This window comes from Meriones unguiculatus, chromosome 10 (genome assembly GCF_030254825.1).
Source record: "Meriones unguiculatus strain TT.TT164.6M chromosome 10, Bangor_MerUng_6.1, whole genome shotgun sequence".
Classification (NCBI taxonomy): Eukaryota; Metazoa; Chordata; class Mammalia; order Rodentia; family Muridae; genus Meriones; species Meriones unguiculatus.
The window spans coordinates 53719760-53747173 of NC_083358.1; the positions used below are offsets into that span (position 1 = coordinate 53719760).

The 27414-nt window shown below is 44.8% G+C and overlaps 1 protein-coding gene across 2 annotated transcripts in view; it reads left to right on the top strand.

Annotated features, from left to right (window-relative positions):
* Positions 1-27414, top strand: part of Ak5 (adenylate kinase 5) — a 178303-nt gene that overhangs the window by 109283 nt on the left and 41606 nt on the right. For both annotated transcript variants that reach the window (XM_060392486.1, XM_060392487.1), the window contains exons 7-8: positions 5141-5231; positions 13269-13342. In XM_060392486.1, the coding sequence (XP_060248469.1) occupies positions 5141-5231; positions 13269-13342 (165 nt within the window). The remainder of the gene's footprint in view (positions 1-5140; positions 5232-13268; positions 13343-27414) is intronic.

The following is a 27414-nucleotide window of genomic DNA, read 5'->3' on the forward strand; positions in this document are numbered from 1 at the left end:
GGACGGATAATCTCTTAGTGTTAACAATAGTATGCACTGATTGAAAATCTAACCCCTTTCCCACCTGTTAGTGACAGCTTGTCCTGTGCCCCCATCACACACATTTCCCATAGTTTTCCATTTTCTAAGCTGATCGCTTTGATTCCTCTTGATTGCCATTGGCTCTTGAACTGACCATATTTGGCCATCACAGCCAGTCAAGAAGACAGGAACATTTATTTATTTGTGCTGATAATTGAGCCCAAGGCTAGAGGAATGCCAGGAAATGAAAGGAAAAGACTGTAGGATAGCCCGGGAGATGATGACTTCACTAGTGTGTGCCAGGCCCTGGGCTCCATCCCCAGCACTGATGATGATGTGATGTGATGGTGATGATGGTGACAGTGACCATGACTGTAATGGTAATGATGGTGACTGTGACAGTGATGGTGGTGGTGACGGTGATGGTGATTATGGTGGTGATGATGGTGATAGTGAAGATGGTGGTGATGATGGTGATGGTGACCATGATGATGATAGTGATGGTGATTGGATAAAGCATCTCAACTAAGCAAAACATTAATAATGAAGGAGAAGGAAAACAACAGCAACCAACGTGTTCGTGTGTGTGTGTGTGTGTGTGTGTGTGTGTGTGTGTGTGTGTGTGTGTTTCAGACTTCAAGGGTGTTGTTCAGACCTTAGGAGCATGGGAGACAACAGAACCTGTAATTAGGAAAGGTGCAGTTCAAAATAAAGTTGAAATTTGGCTTTTAAGGCTTGAGCTTCTTTAATTTGCAAACTTTTGTTTTGTTTTTTGTTTTTTGAAACAGGGTTTCTCTGTGTAGACTTCGCTGTCCTGGAGCTCTATTTATAGACCAGGCTGGCCTCTGACTCACAGAGATCCACCCACCTCTGCCTTCCTGAGTGCTGGGATTACAGTCATGCACCACAATGCCCAGCTAATTTGCAAACTTTCTTGACAAAAGTTTAAATCTTTATCTAACAAGTTTGTAGTTTTGTGAAAGCCTCAAATTGCAGGGATGCTGGGAGGAAAAAGAAAATCATAAAGGGAAAAGGAACTTTGATTAAGTTAGCTTTCTGGTCGATTCAGTCTGGCATTTGGCACCAGACAGCTCAAATGGCTCCAAGTACAGTAAGGTAAATACAGGTGCTCAGCAGTGTCAGCGCGGGAGAGCACAGCAGCTCTTCTCCCCTTTCTCCTTTAACCTTTTCTTTACCACAATCTTCCTAAGTGTGTTAGTCATCTGGTGCTTTAACAAGGACAAAACCAACAGGGATGAACCTCCCTTCCTTGTGCCACTATAACCTGGGCAGAGCCTGTCACACAGAATGTGTCCTGTGGACAATGGGGGAGGGGCTGATGGTATAACTACTTGCTTCAAGTAGTTGCCTGATGAGCCCACAAGATCCCAACACAGGTCTGCATGTGTAGTCCCTGCAATCCCACAGAGATAGAAGGAGGAGAAAGAAGCTCTGGCATACGAACACAGAGCAGCAGAAAAAAACCAGAGACTCTACCTCAAAGGGTGGAGGGAGACTTCTGGGGGCTGTCCTCTGACTGCCCGATGTGCTCTCTTGCACGTGTGGCTGTATATACACACGCATGCACACACACACACAGGCACATGGGCACACACAGACACATAGAGGAACACACACATGAGCACATGGGCACACATACAGGGGCACACACACTTGGGCAAACACATGGGCACATGGGCACACCTACTTTGTATACAGGAGAGGAGGGAGGTTGTCCTTAGAGACAGAGTACTGGACCAGAACTCCCTTCCCTCCGACCTGGGCCCCCAAGCCCTGGATTACAGATGTGAGGAACCGCACTGAACTCTCAGTACTTTCCACACTGGCAGCCAAGAGAGCTCAGACTTGGATGTGGCCATAAGCACACTAGCCCCTAGCTCAGCCACATGACCTCAGAAGAGTTCTTTCATCCCTTGAAAGCTCTTGTTTTTTGTCGTGCTTGATTGGCTGGTTGTTTTTTATGGTGCTGGGGATGAGACCAGCTTCAAACACTAGGCAAGCACTCACTAGAAAGTGACATCACAAGACCGGAACTTGTTTCAGACCTGAAGATAACAGGCCGTGGTGTGAGAGGGCGTTCCTGGACACACGTTTATGGAGGAAGCGCACACGCTTGGACATAACGTTCTACCAGCATCATCGAAGACGCTGAATGGCTAAAGTGCACAGCAAAAGGCAATGGCAGTGAGGTGCCTTGTCGCAGTGAGGTGATGTGCTATGGAGCTGTAGTGCCTTGAGGGGTGGAGCTGATGAAGGCTGTGAAGAGCATTCCCTGGGCTAGAGCTACAAGACTAGTCAGAGTGTCTTCAGCTGCTCTTCTTCTTCCTTTCTTCCGATGACAAAACAAATCAAGGTCACAATTACACTGCAAAGACTTCAATTTAAAGGAGTTCTCTCTTCAGCCAGGCATGGTGGTGCACGCCTGTAATCTCCACACTCAGGGAGGCAGAGGCAGGGGGACCATTGTAAGTTCGAGGCCAGCCTGCTCTACAAAGCAACTCCAGGACAGTCAAAGCTACACAGAGATACCCAGTCTCAGAAAAACAAGAACAAACAAACAAAAAGGTCTGCTTTCTTACAGCATTTCCTAACTACCCTAACAGGCTCATCTGGAATCTCTTTGCTGACTTGTCCCAACAAACTGGCTGAGCATCTGCGTTCCCTGTAAGATAGAGGTGCACACAATGGGTCTTTGACGTTGCTACCCACGGCTTTCACGTGCCCTGTACCCATCCTCTGCAGAGAATCCTGCCAGAGTCTAGATCTGTCTTCTTTCCCATCTTGCCTTTATTTCCTTCTATGAAGAAATAATATGTTCTACAGAGCTTGATTCCACAGAGCTGAGATGCAGGAATTCGAATCAAAACAGGAGGCTGCCCTGTCTCAGACACAGAGTTGTCCCTGCCCGCCCCACCCACCGTTCTGTGTAGGTGTGTCTCTCCCGGGTTTTACCGTGGATTGTGAGGCTCTGGAAACCCAATCGTGAAAGTCACTTCATTGGTCCCACATCCACCACGGATGTCTCAGGCTCTGGGGCAGCCTCCATGTGTCTTTGAGGATGAGTCCTGATGCAATTTTAATGTTTTTACCCAGAGAACAGAAAAGTCACCGCAATAAAAACACCAAGTGGTCTGTGACTTAGAGGGGCATTTTCAAACACGTGGTACACAGCATGTGTGAGTGAGTGGGCATGTGTCTGTGTTCGGGTGTGTGTAGGTACGTGCGTGTGTATGTGTGTGTGTGTGTGTGTGTGTGCACATGAACATGGCAGCCAGAGGTCAACTTTAGGTGTAATTCCTCAGGAGCCAGTGACTTCGTTGGTGGTGGTTTATTTTGTAGGTTTACTCATTGTGATTTTGTGGGGAGGGGTTCTGTAGGTGTGTGTATCTATGTACCACATGAGTACAGTGTCTGTGGAAGCCGAAAAGGACATGAGATAACTCTGAGCTGGAGTTACAGGTGGCTACGCACTGTCCTGTGGGTACTTGAGCTCAAACCTGGCTTGTGTGGAAGAGCAGCCAGCGCTCTATGACACGGATCCACCCCTGTTTTTATTTTTGAGACAGCATCTTAGTGGGACCCGAGGCTCACCAGTTAGGTCAGGCTGGCAGCAAACCCAGGAGCTGCCTTTCTTGGGCTCACAGCATATTGCCAGCACACATATGTTCCACTGTGGTCGGCCCTCATGAAGCATTTGGGGTGCCAGCTTTGCGGCTGAGGGCCCTCCTGGGGCAGAGTGGTTGGCTGAAATTCATGGGCTGAGACAAAGGAGAAGAGAACATTTCTAGAGCTTGTTTTGCTGGTTAGAGAACGGCACGCAGGGGAAATATGAAACTGAAACAGTGCTAATAACACAGCCCATTTATTTCCTTCACACTCATCCCTAAGTTTAATTAAAGGTGGACTCTCGAAGGAGGACTGAATTGGTACCTTCCCATTGAGATGGTACATCTAGGGTACTTGATGGTAACCGGGAGAAGGCTGGGGAAGGCCCTTTCCCTAGGGAGGTCCGTGTGGCCTGTTGACTCCAGACTACATGGCCAAGCAAAGACAAAGGGGTGTTTCTGCCACTGAAAATCCGGATGGTGGCCAGTTCTGCTCCCACTACTGTAATTTCCTTACCTAATATAGATGTTTCCTGTGTGCTTTTGAAAGCTGAGTTTTCTTATTTTTATGTGGAAATACATGCTGTGATCAGACTGGGAAATTTGGTACACACTTCATTTTGAAATGTCCAGTTGGCCTCTTCAGTCCTCTCACATTAAATAATGTAAAACAGATTATCCTATGTCCTTTGTGAGCGATGACCCTGAACAAGAGCTGCTGCAGTGGGTAAAGCGCTTACCTCACAAGCATGAGAACTTAGCTTGGATCCCCAGAACCCCACAAAGCCAGACACATGTGTGTGCATCTGCGATCCAGTATTTCAGTGGTGAGAAGGAGCTTGCGACTGGAGGATAACTGAACGCTCATGAGACAGTTAACCTGGTTTGTGCCATACAAACGGGAGAGCATGTCCCAAACAAGGTGGAAAATGAGGGTTTGCATCTGACCTCTACACACATGAATATCACACACACACACACACACACACACACACACACACACACACACACGGTAAAATTTTCAAAGAAATCCTAGACACCAAACATCAACTTCCAGCCTCCACAAGCATGTGCACACATATGCATACACACATTCTTGTGCACATTCACATACAACATACACACAATAGATAGATAGATGGATGGATGGATAGATGGATGGATGGATGATGGGAAATCTTTGCCTCTGTTGTTTTTAACTATATATTTTATTTTTTATTAGAAAAACTAAATAAGAAAGCCATAAGTAAATTTCAATTATCTTTTTGGAACTTGCTTTATATACTGAGAAAATGCTGCCCATTTCTTAGGCATGGTGGCTGAACATTTTCCTCCCGCTGCCCTTCCCCATGTGGCCAGAGATCTGGTTTAAGATCGCAGCTGGACTCCTGCCTCCTGATAGTTACAGCTGAATGCTGCATGCTCATTGTATTTCAGACTCCACTCAGTCAGGTGTCTCATGTAGCAAACCTGTCTGTTCCTGTTTCCCCCAGTTTGATGCTGACCGAGATGAGGACGCAGTATTCTGTGACATCAGCATGGCCGTCGACAACAAATTATTTCCAAACAAAGAGGCTGTGACAGGTAAGTCTCCACATCCCTTGGCATCGGAACATTGCAAACAACTCCCAACAGGACTCTTGTTAGTGGCTGCAGCTCTGGTAGAGTGGCCATAACCTTAGCCTCATTCTTTCGGATTCAAAAATAGAGATAAACAACTGAATAGAAAGGAGAGGCTAAAAATCTGTCCCTGAGTGTTTGCTGATGTTTTTCTTGTCGTAGCGATAAATCTGCATAGAAGAAAGAAAATCTAGCCCCTGCCACAGTTTGTGCAACTACAGCGGGTTATAGTTCTCAGGCCCCTCAAACGCCCACAACTTTGTCTTGTCACACAGCTCCCTCCTCCCAGGCTGCTGCACCCACCCACCCCACAGCTCTAGGATCATTTTTCTCCTTTTCTAAGCCTTCATGGAGCTCTGTCATGGGACACTTGAAAGAAGAACCATGCCGACCTGGTTACATTCGCCACACTACTTTGTCTGTCTGTCTGTCTGTACCCCTCTAACTCTTTCTGTACTCATCATTTTGTATGAATCACCCTCCCTGGAGTCTTTTATTTGGAGCCCAGAGCTTTTGGAGCTTGCTTTATGAGATCACAATTCAAAAGAATTGAGAACAAGATAATTGGGTTTAAACATGAAGGTTCGGGAGCTGGGAATATAGTTCCAGGGAAAGCACTTGTCCAGTGTGTGTGTGTGGCCCTGGCTAAATTCCCTGTGCTGCAAAATAGTTAGATATCATAGATGGATACATAGATAACTGATAGATGGTAGATAATAGTTGATAAAGAGATGCAAAGAGAGAGATAACAGAAAATAAATGATAAATAGATGAAAGATGAAAGAGCTAGAGTAATAAATGATAAATACATAGAGGAGCGATGTAGATCTCTTGCTCTTATTCCTGCATCAGGTGGCGTTCTTCCAGCGCACCGTGGAAAGCCACCATCTCTCCCAGCTTTCACAGAGTTGGCAGCTTTAACAGCTCTCCTGCCCATCAGTAGCCCTGCCGCAAGGAGATCCTCAGAGATCCAACTATCCTGCCTCCCTGATAAACAACAAAATTAAACCTGTGACTTTTCTGCAGGCTGGATACAAGAGCCCTTCTTTTTTTTTTTAACTTTTATTAATTACACTTTATTCATTTTGTATCCCCCCATACGCCCCTCCCTCCTCCCCTCCCGGTCCCACCCTCCTCCCCCTTTCTGCATGCATGCCCCTCCCCAAGTCCACTGATAGGGGAGGTCCTCCTCTCCTTCTTTCTGATCTTAGTCTATCAGTTCTCATCAGAAGTGGCTGCATTGTCAGAGTTCTAGGTTATCTCCATGAATAGTCCTTGGTTGGAGTATGAGTCTCTGGGAAGTTCCCTGTGTTCAAATTTTCTTGTTCTGTTGCTCTCCTTGTGGAGTTCCTGTCATCTCCAGCTCTTACTATTTCCCACTTCTTACATAAAATTCCATTCACTCTGCCTGTCAGTTGGCCATCAGGCTCAGTATCTGCTTTCACAGTCTGCATGGCAGAGGCTTTCAGAGGCCCTCTGTGGCAGGTTCGAGGTTGTTTCCTGTTTTCTTCTTCTGGCTTTCAGAGGCCCTCTGTAGCAGGTTCCTAGGTTGTTTCCTGTTTTCTTCTTCTTCGGATGTCCATCCTCTTTGCCTTTCAGGATGGGTATTGAACATTTTAGTTAGGGTCCTCTCTTTTGCTTAGTATGTTTAGATGTACAGATTTTAGTGGGTTTATTCTATGTTGTATGTTTATATGAGTGAGTATATACCATGTGTGTCTTTTTGCTTCTGGGACAACTCACTCAGGATGATCCTTTCCAGGTCCCACCATTTACCTGCAAATTTCATGATTTCCTTATTTTTCATTGCTGAGTAATACTCCATTGTATAGATGTACCACAGTTTCTGCATCCATTCTTCAGTTGAGGGGCATCTGGGCAGTTTCCAGCTTCTGGCTATTACAAATACAGCTGCTACAAACATGGTTGAGCAAATGTCCTTTTTGTATACTTGAGCCTCTTTTGGTATATGCCTAGGAGTAGTATGGCTGGATCTTGAGGAAGCACTATTCCTAGTTGTCTGAGAAAGTGCCAGATTGATTTCCAGAGTGGTTGTACAAGTTTACACTCTTACCAGCAGTGGAGAAGGGTTCCCCTTTCTCCACAACCTCTCCAGCATGTGTTGTCACTTGAGTTTTTGATCTTGGCCATTCTGATGGGTGTAAGGTGAAATCTCAGGGTTGTTTTGATTTGCATTTCCCTAATGGCTAATGAGGTTGAGCATTTCTTTAAGTGCTTCTCTGCCATTCGATATTCCTCTACAGAGAATTCTCTGTTTAGCTCTGTTCCCCATTTTTTAAGTGGATTACTTGGTTTGCTGCTTTTCAGCTTCTTTAGTTCTTTATATATACTGGATATGAGTCCTTTGTCAGATAAAGGGTTGGTGATGATTCTTTCCCAATCTGTAGACAGTCGCTTTGTTTTGATGACGGTGTCCTTTGCTTTACAGAAGCTTTTCAATTTCATGAGGTCCCATTTATTGATTGTTGCTCTTAGAGCCTGTGCTGTTGGTGTTCTGTTCAGGAAGTTTTCTCCTTTACCAATGAGTTCTAGGGTATTCCCCACTTTTTTTTCTAGCCGATTTAATGTGTCAGGTTTTATGTTGAGGTCTTTGATCCACTTGGACTTCAGTTTTGTGCAGGGTGATAAGTATGGATCTATTTTCATTTTTCTACATGTAGACATCCAGTTGGACCAGCACCATTTATCGAAGATGCTATCTTTTTTCCATTGTGTGGTTTTGGCATCTTTGTCAAAAATCAGGTGTCCATAAGTGTGCGGGTTTATTTCTGGGTCTTCTGTTCAGTTCCATTGATCCACTGTTCTGTTTCTATGCCAGTACCATGCAGTTTTTATAACTGTTGCTCTATAGTACAGCTTGAGATCAGGGATGGAGATACCTCCAGAAGATCTTTTATTGTAGAGGATTATTTTAGCAATTCTGGGTTTCTTGTTATTCCATACGAAGTTGAGAATTTTTCTTTCCAGGTCTGTACAGAATTGTGTTGGCAATTTGATGGGAATTGCATTAAATCTGTAGATTGCTTTTGGTAAGATGGCCATTTTTACTATGTTAATCCTGCCAAGCCATGAGCATGGGAGATCTTTCCATCTTCTCATATCTTCTTCTAATTCTTTCTTCAGAGACTTGAAATTTTTTTCATACAAGTCTTTGACTTGCTTGGTTAGGGTTACACCAAGGTACTTTATGTCATTTTTGGCTATTGTGAAGGGTGTTGTTTCCCTAATTTCTTTCTCAGCCCTTTTGTCTTTCGTATACAGGAGTGCTACTGATTTTTTTGAGTTAACTTTGTATCCAGCCACTTTGCTGAAGGTGTTTATCAGCTGTAGGAGTTCCCTGGTAGAGTTTTTGGGGTCACTCATGTATACTATCATATCATCTGCAAATAGTGATAATTTGACTTCTTCCTTTCCAATTTGTATCCCCTTGATCTCCTTCAACTGTCTTATTGCTCTAGCAAGGACTTCCAGAACTATGTTGAAGAGATATGGGGAGAGTGGGCAGCCTTGTCTTGTCCCTGATTTCAGTGGGATTGCTTTAAGTTTCTCTCCGTTCAGTTTGATGTTGGCTATAGGCTTGCTGTATATCGCCTTTACTATGTTTAGATATGTGCCTTGTATCCCTGATCTCTTCAATACTTTAAACATGAATGGATGTTGAATTTTGTCAAATGCTTTTTCAGCATCTAGGGAGATTATCATGTGGTTTTTTTTCTTTCAGTTTGTTAATATGGTGGATCACATTGATGGATTTCCATATATTGAACTACCCCTGCATACCTGGGATGAAGCCTACTTGGTCATAGTGGATAATATCTTTGATGTGTTCTTGTATTCGGTTTGCGAGTATTTTGTTAAGTATTTTTGTATCAATGTTCATAAGGGAGATTGGCCTGAAATTCTCTTTCTTTGTTGAGTCTTCGTGAGGTTTAGATACCAAGGTGACTGTGGCTTCATAGAATGAGTTTGGTAATGTTCCTTCTGTTTCTATTTTGTGGAATAGTTTGAAAAGAAGTGGAGTTAGCTCTTCTTTGAAGGTCTGGTAGAATTCTGCGCTGAAGCCATCTGGTCCTGGGCTTTTTTTGGATGGGAGACTTTTGATGACCGCTTCTATTTCTTTGGGGGATATAGGACTATTTAATTGATTTACCTGGTCCTGATTCAGCTTTGGTAAGTCAAATTGATCAAGAAAATTGTCCATTTCATTTAGATTTTCAAATTTTGTGGCATATAGACTTTTGAAGTAAGTCCTAATGATTGATTGGATTTCCTCAGTGTCTGTAGTTATGTCCCCCTTTTCATTTCTGATTTTGTTGATTTGGGTGGTGTCTCTCTGCCTTTTAGTTAGCTTGGCTAAGGGTTTGTCGATCTTGTTGATTTTCTCAAAGAACCAGCTCTTTGTTTCATTGATTCTTTGAATTGTTTTATTTGTTTATAATTGATTGATTTCAGCCCTGAGTTTGATTATTTCCAGCCGTCTACTCGTTTTTGGTGTGTTTGCTTCTTCTTTTTCTAGGGTTTTTAAGTGGGCCATTAAGTTGCTTGAATGCACTGTCTCGAATTTCTTCTTGAAGGCACTTAGTGCTATGAACTTTCCTCTTAGCACTGCTTTTATTGTGTCCCACAAGTTTGGGTATGTTGTGTCTTCATTTTCATTGAATTCTAGGAAGACTTTAATTTCTTTCTTTATTTCTTCCCTGACCCAGCTATCATTTAGTAACAAGTTGTTCAGTTTCCATGTGTGTGTAGGCTTTTTGCTATTTCTGTTGTTGTTGAAGTCCAACTTTATTCCATGGTGATCAGACAAGATACAAGGGATTATTTCAATCTTCTTGTATCTGTTGAGGCTTGCTTTGCGACCAACTATATGGTCTATTTTGGAGAAAGTTCCATGAGGTGCTGAGAAGAAGGTAAATTCTTTTGTGTTTGGGTGTAAGGTTCTGTAAATGTCTGTGAGGTCCATTTGATTCATGACCTCTGTCAGAGATATTGTTTCTTTGTTTAATTTCTGTTTTGTTGACCTGTCTTTTGTTGAGAGTGGGCTGTTGAAGTCTCCCACTATCAATGCCAGAAGAGTGTATCTTCCTGCAAGTTTAGATTGACATCTGTGATACTGTCCCAGAGAGCAATATGGTTTGGCTCACCTCTGATGCTCTTTAAGGCCCTTGTCTCTGGCTCTCACTTAAAGACAACATGAAGGCAAAATTTCTGAAGACCACCCTACATTAATACAAGTGACAGCGGGAGTTCTTGGTGAGGAGCCAGTTCAACTTAGACCTTTCTGTGTCATAAAAAGGGGGGGGGGATATATTTATATCTGAAAATAAATTGAAAAACTCAAACCAGGGAGAAATGAAAGCCATGCCACCACTTTTTTTAAATGACTTCTATGGTCATTTCTGAGAAAAAAAAAATCATGCCTGTTGTTTCATGTGCCTGTGTGTTGGTTGAAAGACAGCCCAGATGAGCACATCAGGATGTACCTGTCTCCCAGTTCACAAGCTGAGCCTTGGGCTATTAGTAAAGTCCTCATTTCCATAAAACTGAGCAACCAGTGTCTTTCAAAATGTAAGCCATTCAGTCGTTATCTGAGCTGTAATGATACCCTTTGTCTCTCATCTGAGATATATTAACACTACTGTTGCCAGTGGCAACAGTGTGTCAGCAAATGCCATCACTTAGCGATACACTAAGATTTCTGTCAGAGCCCCTAATTAGGAAGGATAATTTATCTCTTCTTCCTCCTAAGCAGAAAGTTTGTTTTAATCAAAAGTCTTTTCATTCTGATGTTACTGAAAATTACTTTCTAATAAATTTGCTGCTTTTTCAAGAGCTAGCATGTGGTTTCTGCTCAGTGTGCTGTTTAAGGACCCTTTAGACTGTACTTTTTGAAAACAATTGGAAGGATAGTTTACGAGTCAACCAAATAAGTAGGGCAAGAGACTCATGGCTGCTGTGCATTCAGTAAGACTCTGTGTTCCACTCCTGCAGAATCCACAGGAATCATCAAAGGACAGCCAGAGACTAGGGAAATGCTCCTAGCCACAAACCTTCCTCCACTCGACTAGTCAAGCAGACAGCATCTACACTGGAGACTAATGGAAGTGGAATACCCTTCTGTTATTTTGAACACTGCTGTCTACCCAGGAAGGAAACTAGCCCTTCCTGGCTTGAGCTAGACTCCATCACTCCCCCTTCGATGTTTCACAGCCCCTACAATGGCCTCCATCCATCATCTCTTCTCATCTCAGAAGACTGAATGGACAGCCACGCCCTCCATTTCTTGCCCGTGTAGCATGCCGAGCCTAGAGGCAGGACTGGCAGAGCCCTTTGGGTTACTTTGCTTGGAGTGAGTTGTCAGCAAGGTGCAGGAGAAAGAAGAGAAGTGTGAGGTTCAGGTTCTGTCGTCACATAGCGACACCTGCTCCAAGTCTGAGGTCATCCTGGGATACTCAGTCAAACTCCTTGCCAGAAGAATAGAAAAGATTAAAACCACAACAGTCTCCTGATGAGTACTTTGTCAGCTTGGCAGACAGTATGGTTAGCGATGATGAGAGAGGATCAGTCCCGTATCACAGCCCACACCTGCAATTCCATTAGAGCCTAAGGCTGCAGCTCAGGTGAAGGCCAGCCTGAATTAAAAAGTGAGGTCTAGCTTTAAAAAAAAAAAAAAAAAAAAAAAAACCTTGACTCTAGCCTAAGAAGAATACGAAGTAGAATCTAGGGCTGCTCTGATTCTGAGACGCATATGCGTTGCTTACTGTTATTTGAAAATCTACCTTCCTTAAACATTCCTCACTTCATATTCTACATCAAGGCCCAGTTCTAGTGAAACGTGAGGTGGTTTGTTCTGTCACAGAGGACATAAGCCTTTCCTGGGCAGCCCTCTCCTGGCCAGCGCTCTCCTGGCCAGCGAGGTGTGTGTGCATCAGGAGGTAGCATGTCTGCCATAGAAAAGAGTTGTTCGGTGAAAGCCACACAACTGTGCTACCAAAACCCCACAGTGGAAATTAACAGTTTACACCCCAGTCCTGGGGATGGATGACACGTGATTTAACGCAGGAAGTACTACCAAGAAGAGCAAGTCTCCATGAGAGTAAGCCTGTTTGGTTTTTTTGGTTTGTTTTTGTTTTCTTTCTCACCTTTTGGGAACTTGATGATTTGTTTCAACTGTCAACTTGACACAAGCTAAAGTCATCAGGGAAGAGAGTGTCGGGGACTGTCAAGATCTGGTGGCCGGCGGGCCTGTCTATGGGGACTGTCTTGATTTTTCGCTGATAGAAATGCCCATCCTGAGTCTGGAACATCATGTCCTGGGCTGGGCTCTGGCCTGTGTGAGCACCCAGCTGACAATGGTGTGTCTCTGCTCTTGACTGTGGCTGTGAATGACCAGCCGCTTGAGTTCCTGGTTTGCCTTCTTCCCAGTTACAGAGTGAAACCCGGGATTGAAAGCCGAACAATTCCTTTCCTCCATGTATCTCCTTCTGTCAAGTTATTTGTCACAGCGAGTGAAATGAAGCTAGAGGCTGAGGTGACCCATAGGCCTGAGGCAAAAGTCACATTTTAGAATGGGAAAAACAAAAATCCGTCTTGTTTCTAGAAGTACCAGGCTCTTCTGCGCTCCGTTCTTCATGCTCTTTGTATCTTAGTTACTCCTGAACATCCTCGAGCTGTTTTTCCTAAATGCTCATGTTCTTTCTCCAAGTTCAAATTCCTGACTCAGTTCCTTGGGCAAGAATCTCAGTTCCACTTTGCCCTCAGTGATATCAAATTTAGAACCTCACACTTTCTGGTTTCTGATTCTTGCTTTGGACAAATTAGCCTCCTCCGGAGCTTGCTCTCCTGAGGCCGGGGCTGGGTCCAGAGCGCCTGTGTCCTGTACTATCAGCCCAGACACATAGCATGGCAGGTGGAGGACTCTGTAAATGTGCTGAGCAAACCCACACAGTCTCCAGCAGCTAATTGTGTCTTTCTTAATAGATACAAGTGAACTTGACCCTTTGATGTTTGATGCTGGAGACATTATTGACACTGGATCAGATTGCGATAACCAGGTAACTAATCCTGAAAGTATTTTCTATTTAAATGCTTTGCATTTTAGTCTTTGTGTTTTATGAATAACAAAAAGTGAAATTTTCACTTGTGAGATCTTGACAGATCACTGATAACTTGGTTCGTGTTAATCTGTGGTCACCTAAAGCCTTCTTCAGCTCCGATTTGCTCTCTCATCACCCCCCCCCCCCCCCCATTCACAGACCCAAAGCAGTTAGTTAAGGAAGAGACTTAGGAGAATTCCTTGAGACACAAATAAGTTACTTTTGCCCAAGAATTTGCTTGTATCTCTTTTGTGGTGGTTAATTTTGTCTAGTTGAGTAGATTAATGAATGCTGAGGGCATGAGTGAGTCACCTTTGGGCAAGGGGGTCAACTGACAGCAAGATCCGAGTAGGTGAAACACTATTCCACAGTCTGGGGTCCTGGGCTGAATGAAAAGAGAAAAAGAGGGCCACTGAGCAGGGGCCTCCTTCCCTCTCTCGCTCTGTGTGTGTGTGTGTGTGTGTGTGTGTGTGTGTATTTGTCTGTCTCTGTTTCTTTCTCTATTCTGTCTTTTTTGTTGTCTTTCTCTGAATCTATCTCTCTGTCCCTGTGTGTTTCTCTGTCTGTCCTCTGTCTCTGTCTCTCTGTGTCTCTGTCTCCCTCCCTACTTTACAAATTCACCAGGATTCAAGGAACCAGCCTCATGCTGTCACCACACCCCTCTGATGCGCCTCCCCTTCCTGTGATAGGCTCACATCCTGACTCAAAACAAACCTTCCCTCCCCCCTTTGGCTACATCTCTTGACATTTATCAGAGAAACAAGAAAAGTAGCAAACACACAGAACCTTCCTGGTCATAGATGAAGAGTATCTGAGCATGAGCCATGATGCAGAGATCTGCTACTCTGTATCTAACTCTTTGCAGGGAATGGTGCACAAGGTAAGCATGGCCAAGGAGTTAAACACAAGTTGCCTTTAAATAAAACTGAAGATGTTGATGTGGGTCATATCCCTCTCAGCAGGAACATTCTTTACTGCTATATTTTAATGATCCAAGATAGCTGGCAAATGCTATAACTCCCTAATTAGGCTTTAGGGTTTTTGTTTTGTTTTTCAAGATAATGTCTTAGACTCTGTGCCCACTCTGATCAGTGCTTCTCAGAAGCAGTGGAGAGCCAAGTGAGTTCTTATGATGGCTTTTTCTCCCATTTCCAACTAATTTATGTCACAACTGAAGCAAATGTAACTGACTACTATCCACACGTGACTAGCTGTGTACTTGGTGTATGTGTTTGTGTGTGTGTTCATAAGTTAAGTTCCTTCCATCACAAAGCATGAAAGTATTGACAGGTATATAAACACAAGATGTCACCAAGCATTGATAGTATTTGGGAGCAACTGTTAAGTATTTTCGACATGGAAAACTAAGCCATCAGCCCTGATCTGACTGTTGAGCTAACTCTCCACAGCATCTCTACAAGCAGAATTACGATTTCTACTTCACAGATAAGAAAATGAAGATAGAAAGGGTCACAGTCACACTCTTTCACAATTGAGGATGTGAACACAGGATGTGCTTCTATATTCATAGTGTTTTCATTAGCATATGCCATTTATACATATTAATGGCTTTCACTGTGTTGTTTTCATGCATGTACATAATGAGATTTGGTCATATCTCCCCATTACTTCCTCCCATGTCTCTTGATCACCCAACTAGTCGGTGCCTCTTTTACTTTCACGTGTTGTTATTTTACTTTGAGGACCCAGTGAGTTTCGTTATGGCTGCTCACATAAGGGCCAGGGACTGCTTACAGTGGCATCTGCACTTACCATTCACAACACTGAAGAAAACGTCTCATCTTCGGCAACTGTTAGCTGCCTACACATCCTCAGGAAGGTACAGAGCCTATGAGCTTTCTCCCACTCCACAACAGGATGCTGACCTGTGCAATCTCTTGCAAGCGATTACGTCTGCTAAGTTCAGGAGTGTCGTGACCATGCCATGCCTGGGAGCGTGTTCTGTGGCACCCCTCCCCTTGCTCTCACATTCTTTCCGTCTGCCGTGATGATCCCTAGGCCTCGAGGGGGGTGATATAGATGTCTGGTTGTAGCACACGTTCTGAGACGTAATTGCCTCTCATCCTACCCTGGAAAGACAGGCCAAACGTTTCCAGTTGTTGACCTGAAGGCCTCTGCTAAGGCAGCCACTGTTCACACGGTGCATCTAAATCAGAGACCAAAGAAGCGAGTGACAGCAAGAAAGCCAGCGGCAGTTGGGAGGCCTCACATCCCCAAGAGCCAGTGATAATGGAAAACACTGAAAGCAGTCAGACATAGGAATATTTTAAATATTCAGAGAAATACAGGGAAGACTGGAACCATGAAATGACTATAAGAATGAACAGAAAGAGAAAGGAAAAGGAAACAAAGGACTGTGATAGGTGGGATGGTTGATTGACAGGATCTGGAGTTATTCAGGAGACAAGCCTCCAGGCACACCTGTGAGAGACCAAGCTAGACACTGGGCATGCCTGTAAGGGGTTAATTGAGTAGGTTAATGAGAAGGGAAGACCCACCATGGAGAAGGGTGGCGCTCCTCCCTGACCTTGGTTCTTAGACTGCGTAAAAAGGAGGAAGCCAGCTGAACACCAGTGAGCATCTCCTCTCTGCGTCTTGACTGTGATCAGCCCCTTGTCACCTTGACTCCCATGTTCTGACGGGCAGTACCCTTGAACTGTGAGGAAACCCTTCATTCCCAGAATTGCTTTTGTCGGCTATTGCTGCGACACCAAGAAAACTAAGACACTTGGCTCAAAATATCATTGTTATTGAAATAAAAATGCCATTAACAGTATGAAAAGTCAGCTGAACACAACTAAAAATGAATGATGGAGCAGAAAAAAAATGCCTTAAAATAAAGCAGAAAGCTGAGCAGTTGTCTGGTATGAGGAAGCACTCAGCAGACACAGAGGATCAAATTAATGAGCTAACATATATATGCTGAACACTCCAGAAGAAAAGAATGAAGATGGAGCAGAGGATGTGCTTTAGCAGACAGTGGCTGAGAATTGTGTATACACAAAAAAGCAAGTTCTCAGATTGGGAGAGCACACTCAGTCCAAAGAAGAATCAAAAATCAGTCTCCTCTAGTCTTTCTTCCTGTAGTCCCTGGATGGACTTTGAGCTCCTCATTCCAGGGTCTGCTTAGGTACTTGTAATATATGCTCATTAAACAGGTGAGGGCACGGTCTCAGGAGCTTCCATCCTAGCAAGGAAGACACACAGTAAGACGCATGTTAACATAATGTATTGGTAAATTCTCTAGGTTGTCAGATGCGATAAGCAAAGGGAAAGCGGAGAGAGGAAGGGGAGCAAGAGGTTTCGGGGCATGGGGCATTAAATAGAATGCTCAACTAAGCGGATGACCTCAGCAATGAGGCAGACTTAGTGGAGGTGACACACAGCAGATAGTACAAGAGAGGAAAGCCAGACCTTCAATGTGACAAGGTGCTGCCCACAGAAGGAACGGCAGTATGGGGGCAGCAGACTGAGGGAGGACGCATTTGGACTTGCCGTCTGGAGCACACTGTGAAGCAGGGGCCATGTCCCACAACGTGATGTCACTAACCCTTACAGTAAGCAAGCAGCTCCGCTCAGCCCTGGCCTGCAGCCGAGGAAAGCGGAGGTGAGTAATATCCCAGGACAGCACGCTGACAAAGTTAGGAATTGAACTTTGATGTTCCAGGCACAAAAATCTGCTTCTCCTCTCTAAAAGAGCCATGGCCAAGGTTCCTGAAATCTATTGCCAGCTCCAGGTGACACATTTTAGTTATTATTCTTGACCTTGGTGTGTTTAACACTATAAAATTCACCAAAATGTCTTGGGTCCCGCAGACCATCTGGTCTCTGCTGCAGTGACTCAGACGAAAAGCAAATGAACGCAGCCGACGACCAATATGGCAGTATTCGTGGGGAGTGAACTTGAATGCTGCAGAATTCTCCCGTGTTGTTTTCAACCTTTAAAAAGTGTGAGCCACCAAGACATTTGAGTTTCACCCAGGTCTTTGTTTCTTTGGGAAGCATCTGAGGGAAGACAAAATGTGACTTGGTTTTCAACTGAAATAAAATATATTCTATTCTTAAAAAAATAAAAACATTAAGACTGCTTACAGCTGAGAGGCTGGATAGAAGCAGGAAGCCAGAGAATCTGACCAGTGGGCTGTGCTTTGCTGATCTCTACTATAAACGAATCCTTGGTTCTTGATAGTCCCCTCTCTATGAGGGTCTAACATCCCTAAAATCTTTATTCCTTAACTTCTTTTAGGTGATTTCATCCTCAGGAAAGCACATGAGATAGATGTGACTTTCTATAACTTATTTTACTGATTTAAAAACTGAGGTACCAAGAAATTAGGCAGTCAACAAGAGACGAATCTGAAAATTCAAGAGATAGAACCAGAGTTCAAATCCAGAGAGCTGACTCCAGAGGTGGGTGGGGTCAGGAAAGGCAGGCTAGGCTATGCTGAATGGTGAATCAAAATCCAGGGCCCTTAACCTAGAGGGCCTTTTATGTGTGACTTCCAAAGAGATCATAGGGGGCTGTAGGTTCGGGGACTGAACCTGGTCTTGAGGAATGAACAAGGTCTTAACTGAACATGATCTCACCCCATGTTTGGTAGCATAGGGACCCTAATCCCTAACCCTAACCCTAACCCTAACCCTAAGGGGTCACCCCTGGCCCACATAATCAGTGGCTCTACGCAGATGATGCAAAGAGGTGGAACATGGAAAATGGACCATCCTGTGTGTCCAGGGAGGACTTAGTGAGCCCCAGCCAGCCAGGACAGCAAAGCTCATGGTCTTAGCCTGCAGCTGTATGCTCTCTGCAATCCGCCTCTCCTCTCACTCATTTCTCGATGCCAAACTCTTCATTGATGTATTATTCAAATATACATCCATCATTGTGACTGTGGCCTTTTATACTTGGCTGCATGTGCTCTCCTCTGAGGGCTCGGCTGCAGCACGCTCTGGCTCCCCCCGAGCTCCTCGGTGCACTCCTGCTGCATGTATGTACCCACCAAATAGCACTGGTTAGATTTCTCATGTGCATCTCAAGCTCAGCATGTCCAAAACCATCCTCCCCCACAAAATCTGCTTTTCCTTCTGTTTTTCCTCTATTTCTGTGAATGATGCCACCATCTCCCCAGCTGCCCAAGCCAGAAGCAAAGGTGCCTTGCTAGTCTCGCTCCTTTCTCACCCACATTGCTTCAGCCAGGTAAATACTCAGGTCTCCTGGGCAGGAATGGTTCTGGTCCTCTCCAGTCCCACTGTCCCTGCTTGGGCACCTTGTCTGCCCAGCAGTCTGGGACAGCTGAGTAATCTTTCTGCTCCTGTCTTCTCATCACTCAAAATTATCATTATAACAGCAAACTCAACCATGGCAGTGCCTGCCTAAAACCCTTCCTGGCTCTTCACTGCTCTCAGAATCCCTTAATGCAACACATGGGAGCTTGGGAATCAGAATTTGACCCCTTCATTGCTGCCTAGCTCATCCTTGTGGCCAGTCCAGCCATACAAAGCCATTTTCAGTCATCTAAAATAGAGTTGTCCTTTGAAGTCACCTTCATTCATAGAGAAGCTTCCACAGCCCATCACGTCTGCCCAGATGGCCTGAGGGTGCCCCATCAGCACCACGCTGCTCCTGGAGGAAGCCCTTCTCTGACTACCATGCTTGGTTAGCTGGGTGCAGGGGCACACACCCATAATCCCAGCACTTGTAGGGCAGAGGCAGGCAGATCTCTGCCAGTTCAAAGCCAGCCTGGTCTAAAGAGTGAGTTCCAGGCCCAAATAGGCTACAGGCCGAGACCCTTCCTCAGAAGAAAACACTAACACGATACTTGGTTCATCTTTTAAAGGGCTCATGACACCTTAAGCTGTGCTATTTGCCTGCCTGTCATAGAACATGTGATGGCTGCCTCACAGCATAGGCCTCTCCAGGGCAAGCCGTGGAAGCGCTGATGAGCTCTAGGGCCTTGTTTCTGCTATTAGACCAGATCCTGTCGCGGGCCCCTGACTTGGGTTATAGAACACACAGAATGCTAGGACATCTGCCACCCACTGGGCACTAAGCTTCTCTGACACCCCAGCCACACATGGTCAGACAAGGCGTAGCGCAGCCCATACCCATCCAGAGGAAGTTCTAAGCACACAGGCTTTCTTCAACACAGCCTGTCCCGAACACTTCCATCACTCTTCCTATGACCTCGCTGTTCTCTGCTGGAGGAAAATGTGGCTTTATTGGAACAAAAGAAAATTGCAGAAGCAAAACCAGGAAACAAAAGTAAGTCAGTTTTCATTAGGTGTTTCAGAAAGGGTAAGAGCCATAGAGAATGAAACTGGAAACAGCATTTATCCACTTCCAGAGTTAAGAAATAAAACTGCACATAATGAAGGCTGCTGTTGATACCACTGTTCCAACACTGCACGGCCCAGACAAAAATGTCAGAAAGCTTCTGTGCATCACTTTCTGCTCACATCCTCTGGCCTCCCAGAGGCTTCCATTGCTCTGGTGCAGTTTATCAATCCTGGATCTGTTCTCCTATTTCCACTGTCTCTAGAATACCAGAACCAGGGATGCAAGTACTTTATCTCTTTATCACTGGTCCCACATGCCACAAGTGGCATGTGGCAGACAGGAGTTCAGAAGTCATTTATTGGCTATTAAATAATGTGTTACATCCGACATGATGTAAGACTGTTTCTTGTTATGTTTTCAGCTCCTTATAAATGCCTATGTTGTCTATATCTGCATGCAACTTGGTGTTTTTGTTCAATCTGTGTTGATAATGCAAGTTGCTTGGTGAATTTTGACTGTTATACCATAACTACACAAAATTATAACACAGCTTAGTTATTACTTCTTTCTATAACATCTCAGCTTGGTACTGGCACGGATACATTCACAGAGACCAATGGAATTGAGTAAAAGACTAAAAAAAAAAACCCCACAAAACCACTATCTAACCTTTGACAGAAGTGTCAGAAATATACATTGGAGGAAAAGGTGGTTTCATTGACAAACCATGGTGGGATAAACACAGAAGAATAAAGTTAACCCATATTTTTTATTATTTACAAATATCTATTCCTATGGGCTCAAAAATCTTCATGTAAGATCTGAAACTCTAAAATTGCTAGAGAAAACATAGGAAGAATATGTCAAGATAGAGACAAAGACAAGAACTTTCTGGAAAGGACTATGACAGCACAGGACACAAGGACTGACAAGTGGAGTTAGCTGTAATTTCAAACTTTTTGCACAGCCAAAGAAACAATTACAAGGGTGAAGAGACAGCTAAAGACTGGGCAAAACATTTTTGCTAACCATGCATCAGATAGATACAGGGTTATTATTTGGAATACATTAAAAATGTAAAAAAAAAAAAAAAAAAAATTAAACACCAGAAAAACTAACCTGCCACTCAGATAAATAAGTTAATGAACTGAATAGACAATCTTCAAAAAAAGAAAACAAATTGTCAGTAAATATTTGGAAACATGTTCAAAATGTTTACATATAAGGAAAATGCAAGTGAAAATGGCTATCATCCAGAAAATAAACCACAACAGCTTCCAGTGGGGATAAGGGGACAATGCTGAGGATGAGGGTTGATGCTGAGGATGATCTGAGGATGAGGGGTGAGGTGATCTGAGGATGAGGGGATGATCTGAGGATGAGGGGTGATATGAAGATGAAGGATGATCTGAGGATAATCTGAGGATGAGGGGATGATCTGAGGATGAGGGGTGATCTGAGGATGAGGAGTGATCTGAGGATGAGGGGTGATCTGAGGATGAGGGGTGATCTGAGGATGAGGGGTGATCTGAGGATGAGGAGTGATCTGAGGATGAGGGGTGATCTGAGGATGAGGGGTGATCTGAGGATGAGGGGTGATGCTGAGGATGAGCTGAGGATGAGGGATGAGCTGAGGATGAGGGGTGATGCTGAGGATGAGGGGATGATGCCTCACTCACTGGTGTTTGGAATGTAAACATGTGCAGCCACCATGGAAAATGGTGTGGAGGTCCCTCAGAAACATTAAAAAACAGAGCTAATACATGGCCCAGCTCTACTACCCTTGAGTATACAGATACATGAAGGACTCTATGTCACCAGGCCTTAGAGACACTTGTATATCCATGTTTATTTCTACATTATTCTCAATAGACAGACATGAAAACAGAATAGATGCCCATCAACAGGTGTATAGATAAATGAATATGGAACACAATGGAACTTTATTCAGCTGTAAAGAAAAATGACATCTGTAGAAAGAAAAGCAATGAACCTGGAAAGCACTGTGCTAAACAAAAGGAGTTAGACTCAGAAAGACGCATGTGGGGTATTTTCATCACATGTAGATCTTAGATTTTAATTTGTGTGGTTACATGTGTGGGTTGTAGGTGAGTCATGAAGCTAGAAGAGAGATCAAGAAAGGTAAAGAAACCTGAAGGGCCTGGTGGGGAGAAAGCGATGGTGGTGTGTGACATGAGATTAGTGTGACATGAGAGCAGTGGTGGCTTGTGCCATGAGAGCAATGGCGGTGTGTGCTGTGAGAGCAGGAGGGAAAAGTATCAGCAGAGGGAAGGGAGATGAAGAAGGAGTCAGTAAGTATGCGTATGTATGAAAAGCCAATGACTCTGTAAGGTAACTTAAAAGGAAAGTAAGTAGCTAAGATGGGATCACAGCATACCTGCTGCCTGTTACCTCTCTGTTCACACAATATGCTGTCACCTCTTTCAGTATTAACAAACATGCTTCCTCGTCGTCTTCTTCTTCCTCTTATTCCTCTTTTTCCCCTTCTCCCTCTTCTAGATTTACTTATTTGAGTGTTCTACCTGCATGCACACCTGCAGGCCAGAAAAGGGCATCAGATCACATTATAGATGGTTGTGAGCCACCATGTGGTTGCTGGGGATTGAACTCAGGACCTCTGGAAGAGCAGCCAGTGCTTTTAACTGCTGAGCCACCTCTCCAGTGCCTTTCTTTGAATAGAAATCACAGAAGATGATGGAGTTTTTAAGTTTGCTTCAGAGTTGTATTTGATTAATATAGCAACATTATTCTCTGGATAAGTTTAAAACCTGAATTTGATGAAGATGTTATAGAGATGGGCTGAGAAGATGATTACTGCTAAGAGCATGAACCTATTTTAATGAACCTATTTTAATGAACCTATTTTAATTTTTATCTCTGCAAGGTGAGAGGTTTTCTTGATTTTTTTTTTTTTTTTTTTTTTTTTTTTTTTTTTTTTTTTGGTCACTGGCTTATTTGTGCTCCTTTACTTACAGCTGACTGCTAAATCCTTCTCTTCATGGTTCATGGAATCCATATTCTAACGGGGTGAGTTAGAATGGGTTAGATATGAACTGACAAAGCAGTTCAGCTAAGTTATAAAAGTTCTTGTTGCTGAAAGGGAACCATCTTTGTTTCTTTTTATATCAAAGGGGGGCCAACAACCGGCACTCTCTCCCTGCCTCCTCCTGAATGAGCCACCCCCATGGCTGCTCTCTCTCTCCTTGAGAACTGAATGAGGGGCAGAGCTCAGCACTCTCATCCAACAATGGGCCTTGCTCACATTGGTTGCTTTATGATTTTGGCAAGCCACCCCCTTGTTCTGAAATCACAATTAGGACAAAAAGAGATGCTGGGGGCAGGTCAGAAGCAGAAGGAAGAAGAGACAGAGGTTCTGGAGAACAATGCTTTGCAGGGCTCTCTGTCCCTCTAATACCAGGATTCAGTTCTGGAGATGGCCTCTGGAAACTCTTTTCCAAGAAGCTTCTGGAAGGATGGTGCTGCCTCCTCCAGTGTTGGTTGGCTAGAGATCTGAAACCTGATGACACTTCCAATCCATCCCTCCCCGGGTTATAATTTTCTTACCCAGGAAAATGAAATGCTGCCATTTCTGTGTCTTGTAGTGAGGGAACGCTGACAGATGAAAGAAAAAAAAAATTGTATCCACAATTCATTGAAGGCACTGAGTAGTCAGTTCTCAAGTTACCATGGCAACCACCTAATTAAGTGAGAAAAAAATAAGTGTGCTTATTATGCTTACCGTTGAGCTTAACGTTCTTTGTAAAAATGATGATGATGGAGGGGAGGGGGAAAAAGTAATATGTGTAGTTGATTGCTTTCCCTAGACCTTTGCTAGGTTTTTCTTCTGCATTTTAACCAGCAAATTTCCTTCACATACTTTGTGTGGAGCTGAATGCTAGAGTTGTCATTGAGGTTAGGAACAAGAGCGCCGGATGCTGCCTCAGAAAAATCTAGCTTCCACTGAAGGATCCTCCCACAGAATCCTAGGGTGGCTCAGGAGAGCCTGCAGGTCAGGAGCAGATGGAGACAGCAACTGACAGGTTCTGACTCTCAGTTTGAGCCCACACCTGTAACCCTCAATAAGAGGTGTGAGTTTTCTGAATAACAGCTCTGCCTTGAGACAGGATGCAGTGGTGCCCTGTATTTGTGCAAGGATTTACTGCTTACAGGATAATCTGATGTCTCGCTCCTGAGCAACCAAGTACCCTGTGGTCAGGTTCGCTAAACCTCCAATGCTCGCTTCTCAGAGAAAAGTCTCTGTAAATTCCCCAGACTGGATCTGTCACTCTGTTTGCTGTCTACCCTTGGGCTCTTTCTATTGCTGATGTTCAGTGACACCCCTCACCTCCCACTTTCCTAGACCTGCCAAGTACCCTGGCCTGTCCACATTCCAACTCTGAGCCCTAGTCACCCGAAGGGTTCCTTTGTCCCACCAGAGTGCTCCTCCTAGGATGACTGTGTTTCTCCCTACCACTTGCCCTTCTCTTCTGTATTGGCCTACTGAGTTCACTCTCCAACCCCAGTTCAGATGAGAGCTTTCAATTTCATATTCCTAGAGAGCGGCATCTAACATACATTCATTTGAAAATGCATTCACTGATTATTAAGTATCACTCTTCAGGCAGACACCAAATTCCATGAGGACAAGAGTCATGAGGGCCTGGCTGTGTGTCTGCAGTTTTCCCCCATGCCTGGCTAGGATTTGACAGACAGCTCTTCAGTGTTGGGTGAAGGTTCTCTCGCCTTACCAAAGAGCACTTGGCAGAGTTTGGACCCAAACCAGCATCTTCCCTAACATACCGCAGTGTTGTAGATCATAGAAATGAAACTACTCTCTATTGTGTAAAGACCTAAAATACAAAGCACGCACATTTAGAGAGAGAAAGCACCCGTTTCTGTCAGCCACAGCAGCTTAGCTGTGAGCACACAGCAAACAGCAGCCCTTTCTGTACAGTCACACACTCCAGCCTGAAAAAGAGCAGCCAGCTTTCTCAGTTATTCATGCATACAGCAAAGGACACTGAAACTCTGGAGTCCAAACCCTGGTAACGGTACCCTTCTAACTGCCAGAGAAAAGTCAGAGACTGCCAGTGGGGTAGCCGTGGACGGGTCCCATTTACAGCCATGACATCCTGCCCCTTCTCTGGAGCCTGTGTGTCCTGCCTTGTTTCTGATCCCGCTCCACCTTCCTAGCCTTGAGGATCCCCTTGCGCCCCTGCAATCAGCCCTTCGCAGGGCACGCTGCTCAGGAGTGAGTGGAGCAGGACTGGGAAGGCACTCTGGGAGCCCAAGGCTGGTGACTTAGTGGAAGCTGTAGAGCTGGTGTTCAGGAGCAAAACTTGGAGCCTAGGGAGAAGTCTCAGTGGGAAAGTGTTTGCCACTCATACATGAGATCTGAGTTCAGTCTCCAAGTAAAAAGCTGGGCGGAATAACGCCTGCCTGTAGTCATAGCTCAGGAGGTGGTGGCAGGCATGTCCTGGGCTCTCTGGCCAGCCAGCAAGCCTAACTGCGGGAACTCCAGGCCAGTGAAAGACTGTCTCAAAAAAAAGGTGGATGGGATCTAAAGAACAACACTGGAGGCTGACCTCTGGTTTTCTTATGCTCACGTGCAGAAATGTGCATATGCACACACACACACCTGAATTCATACATACAGACAGACATGCATGCATGCATACATACATAAATATATACAAACACACTTGCATACATGCATGCATACATAAATATATATACACATGCTTGCATGCATACATATGTGTGTTTATAAAGAGTAAAAATTGTTTTTAGAAGAATGTATTTTATAAGTTATCTAGCTTCCATATGGTAATTCTATCCTTGATGTTTTTCCTAAAATAAATGCTGCTGTGTGAGATCCACAGCATAGTCCCCTCTATGTTTACTTCTGTTCAGGGCTCTTAATTCTCTCATTTTAGTATCTCTAGGGAAAAGTCATGAAGAGGCATTGATGGGAGGGATTGACCTCAGCCCCGTGGACACTCGCACTGTCCAGTAAACACCTCCAGGGTGAGCTGTATGGGGCAGCCATGCCTGAAGGGTGGGCCTCTGGCTGCTAGCCCCAGAGAAAAGGATGCCTTCTCCTCACAGCAGGGATCCAGCCTTCCACTGGCTCCACCAGCTCTGAGTTCACAGGCCACTTCTGAGTGCATCATCCCACCCTCCCCAATCCTTCATCACGCCATCCTTTCCTGCCCATCCGGAAGACCCACACCACAGCCGTCACCGCGGGAGGAAAGGAGTGATGGTCTTCTGTTAGCCACCAACAAAGAAGGCAGGGAGCAGCGGCCGCCACCCTAGAACAGGGAAGCAGCCAAAGTGACGGGCTGTGTCAGCAAGGACTTAGCAGCAGGGCGTGGTGTCTCACGCCTATGTAATTGCAGTTCCAGCATTCAGGAGGCAGACAGAGGCAGAAGGCTCCCAAGTTCAACGTCAGCCTAGGCTGTACGGCAAGACTTTGCAGGAGGGAGAGAACCAATCTGAGCCATGCTAGCCAACAAGTCCTCACTGGGAAATAGAGGGTGCATTCAGACTCTCACAGCGAGAGATGCAGCATCGGACTGTTACCAATGGATGTGTGCTTGCAAAATCTGTAAGCTTTCACTTACTCTCATCCCCATATTTTCTTCATGTTAGATTCTGAATATTTAAAATTAAAAGGATTGCTACCTCAGTTTTTACACCAACTAGGGGCGCACACATTGGTTCATGCAACCAACTCCTGCACAGCCGCTTAGGCAAGAATGTCTGTAGTGCACAGCTGTGGGGAACAGGGCGGCCATGCCTACGGGCAGACCTCGGGGTTCCAGCCTAGAAAAGGGAAGTCTTCCCTCTTCATCCGGGCTCCTGCTTTCCTGGCAAAGTCTTGACTGCTAAAGGATCACAGCAGCACAGACTCCATCTCGTCTTGTTCCCCTTTCTCTCCTTCACGGTGTGTCTTTGTTGTGTTCAGTGCTGTCTGTGAGAAACTTGTATCGATAGACAGGGACAGGCCAGTTTCCTGGGCTTCTGCATCTGTTGGTGTTTGGGTGATGGTTGAATGTGCACAGCTCCTGGTGATGCCTTTTAAATATTCCCAAAATACTCTTCCCCAAAGGCTTTTCAAAAGACAGTGACTGTCTCTCCTTACTGCCTGTGGAGTTCTGTGCCAGCATCTGAAGAGAAAGAGGCGCTCTCAAGGCTGGCTTCCCAGCCCAGCACGTGGCCAGGAGCACACAACCAGGCGAGGTCACGCCGCAAACCACGCTGGAAAATGATTTCTCTGCTGTCCTGAGAAAATATATATATAGCAGAGCTGGAAAAGAAAGGGCAGTTGTCCTTGGCTGAGGGATTTTCAAATAGCATTTCAAAAGAGGAAGCTGAGATTCTGTTAACTGTTGCCGTACCATTGCCTAGAACTTTGGGACCTAAGCCAGCATCCTCTGATGACCTCTCCAGATGTGAGCTGGACACGAGGCTTGGCTGGGTGAGTCCTCTGGATTCTACCAGGTTGGCTGATGTCAGCTGGCTCCTCCGCTTACAGTGTGTGATGGTCAGACTCACATGCCAGTCACTGTTGAGTGACTTTTCCAGGGGATATGTCACCAAGTCCAAAGGAGCACCGACAACAGACGGAAGAAACTATCCCTGCCACATCTAGATTCATGACTCAAGAAAGTGAGGGGTTCCTTAAAAGGGAGTGGGGCCCTTGGAT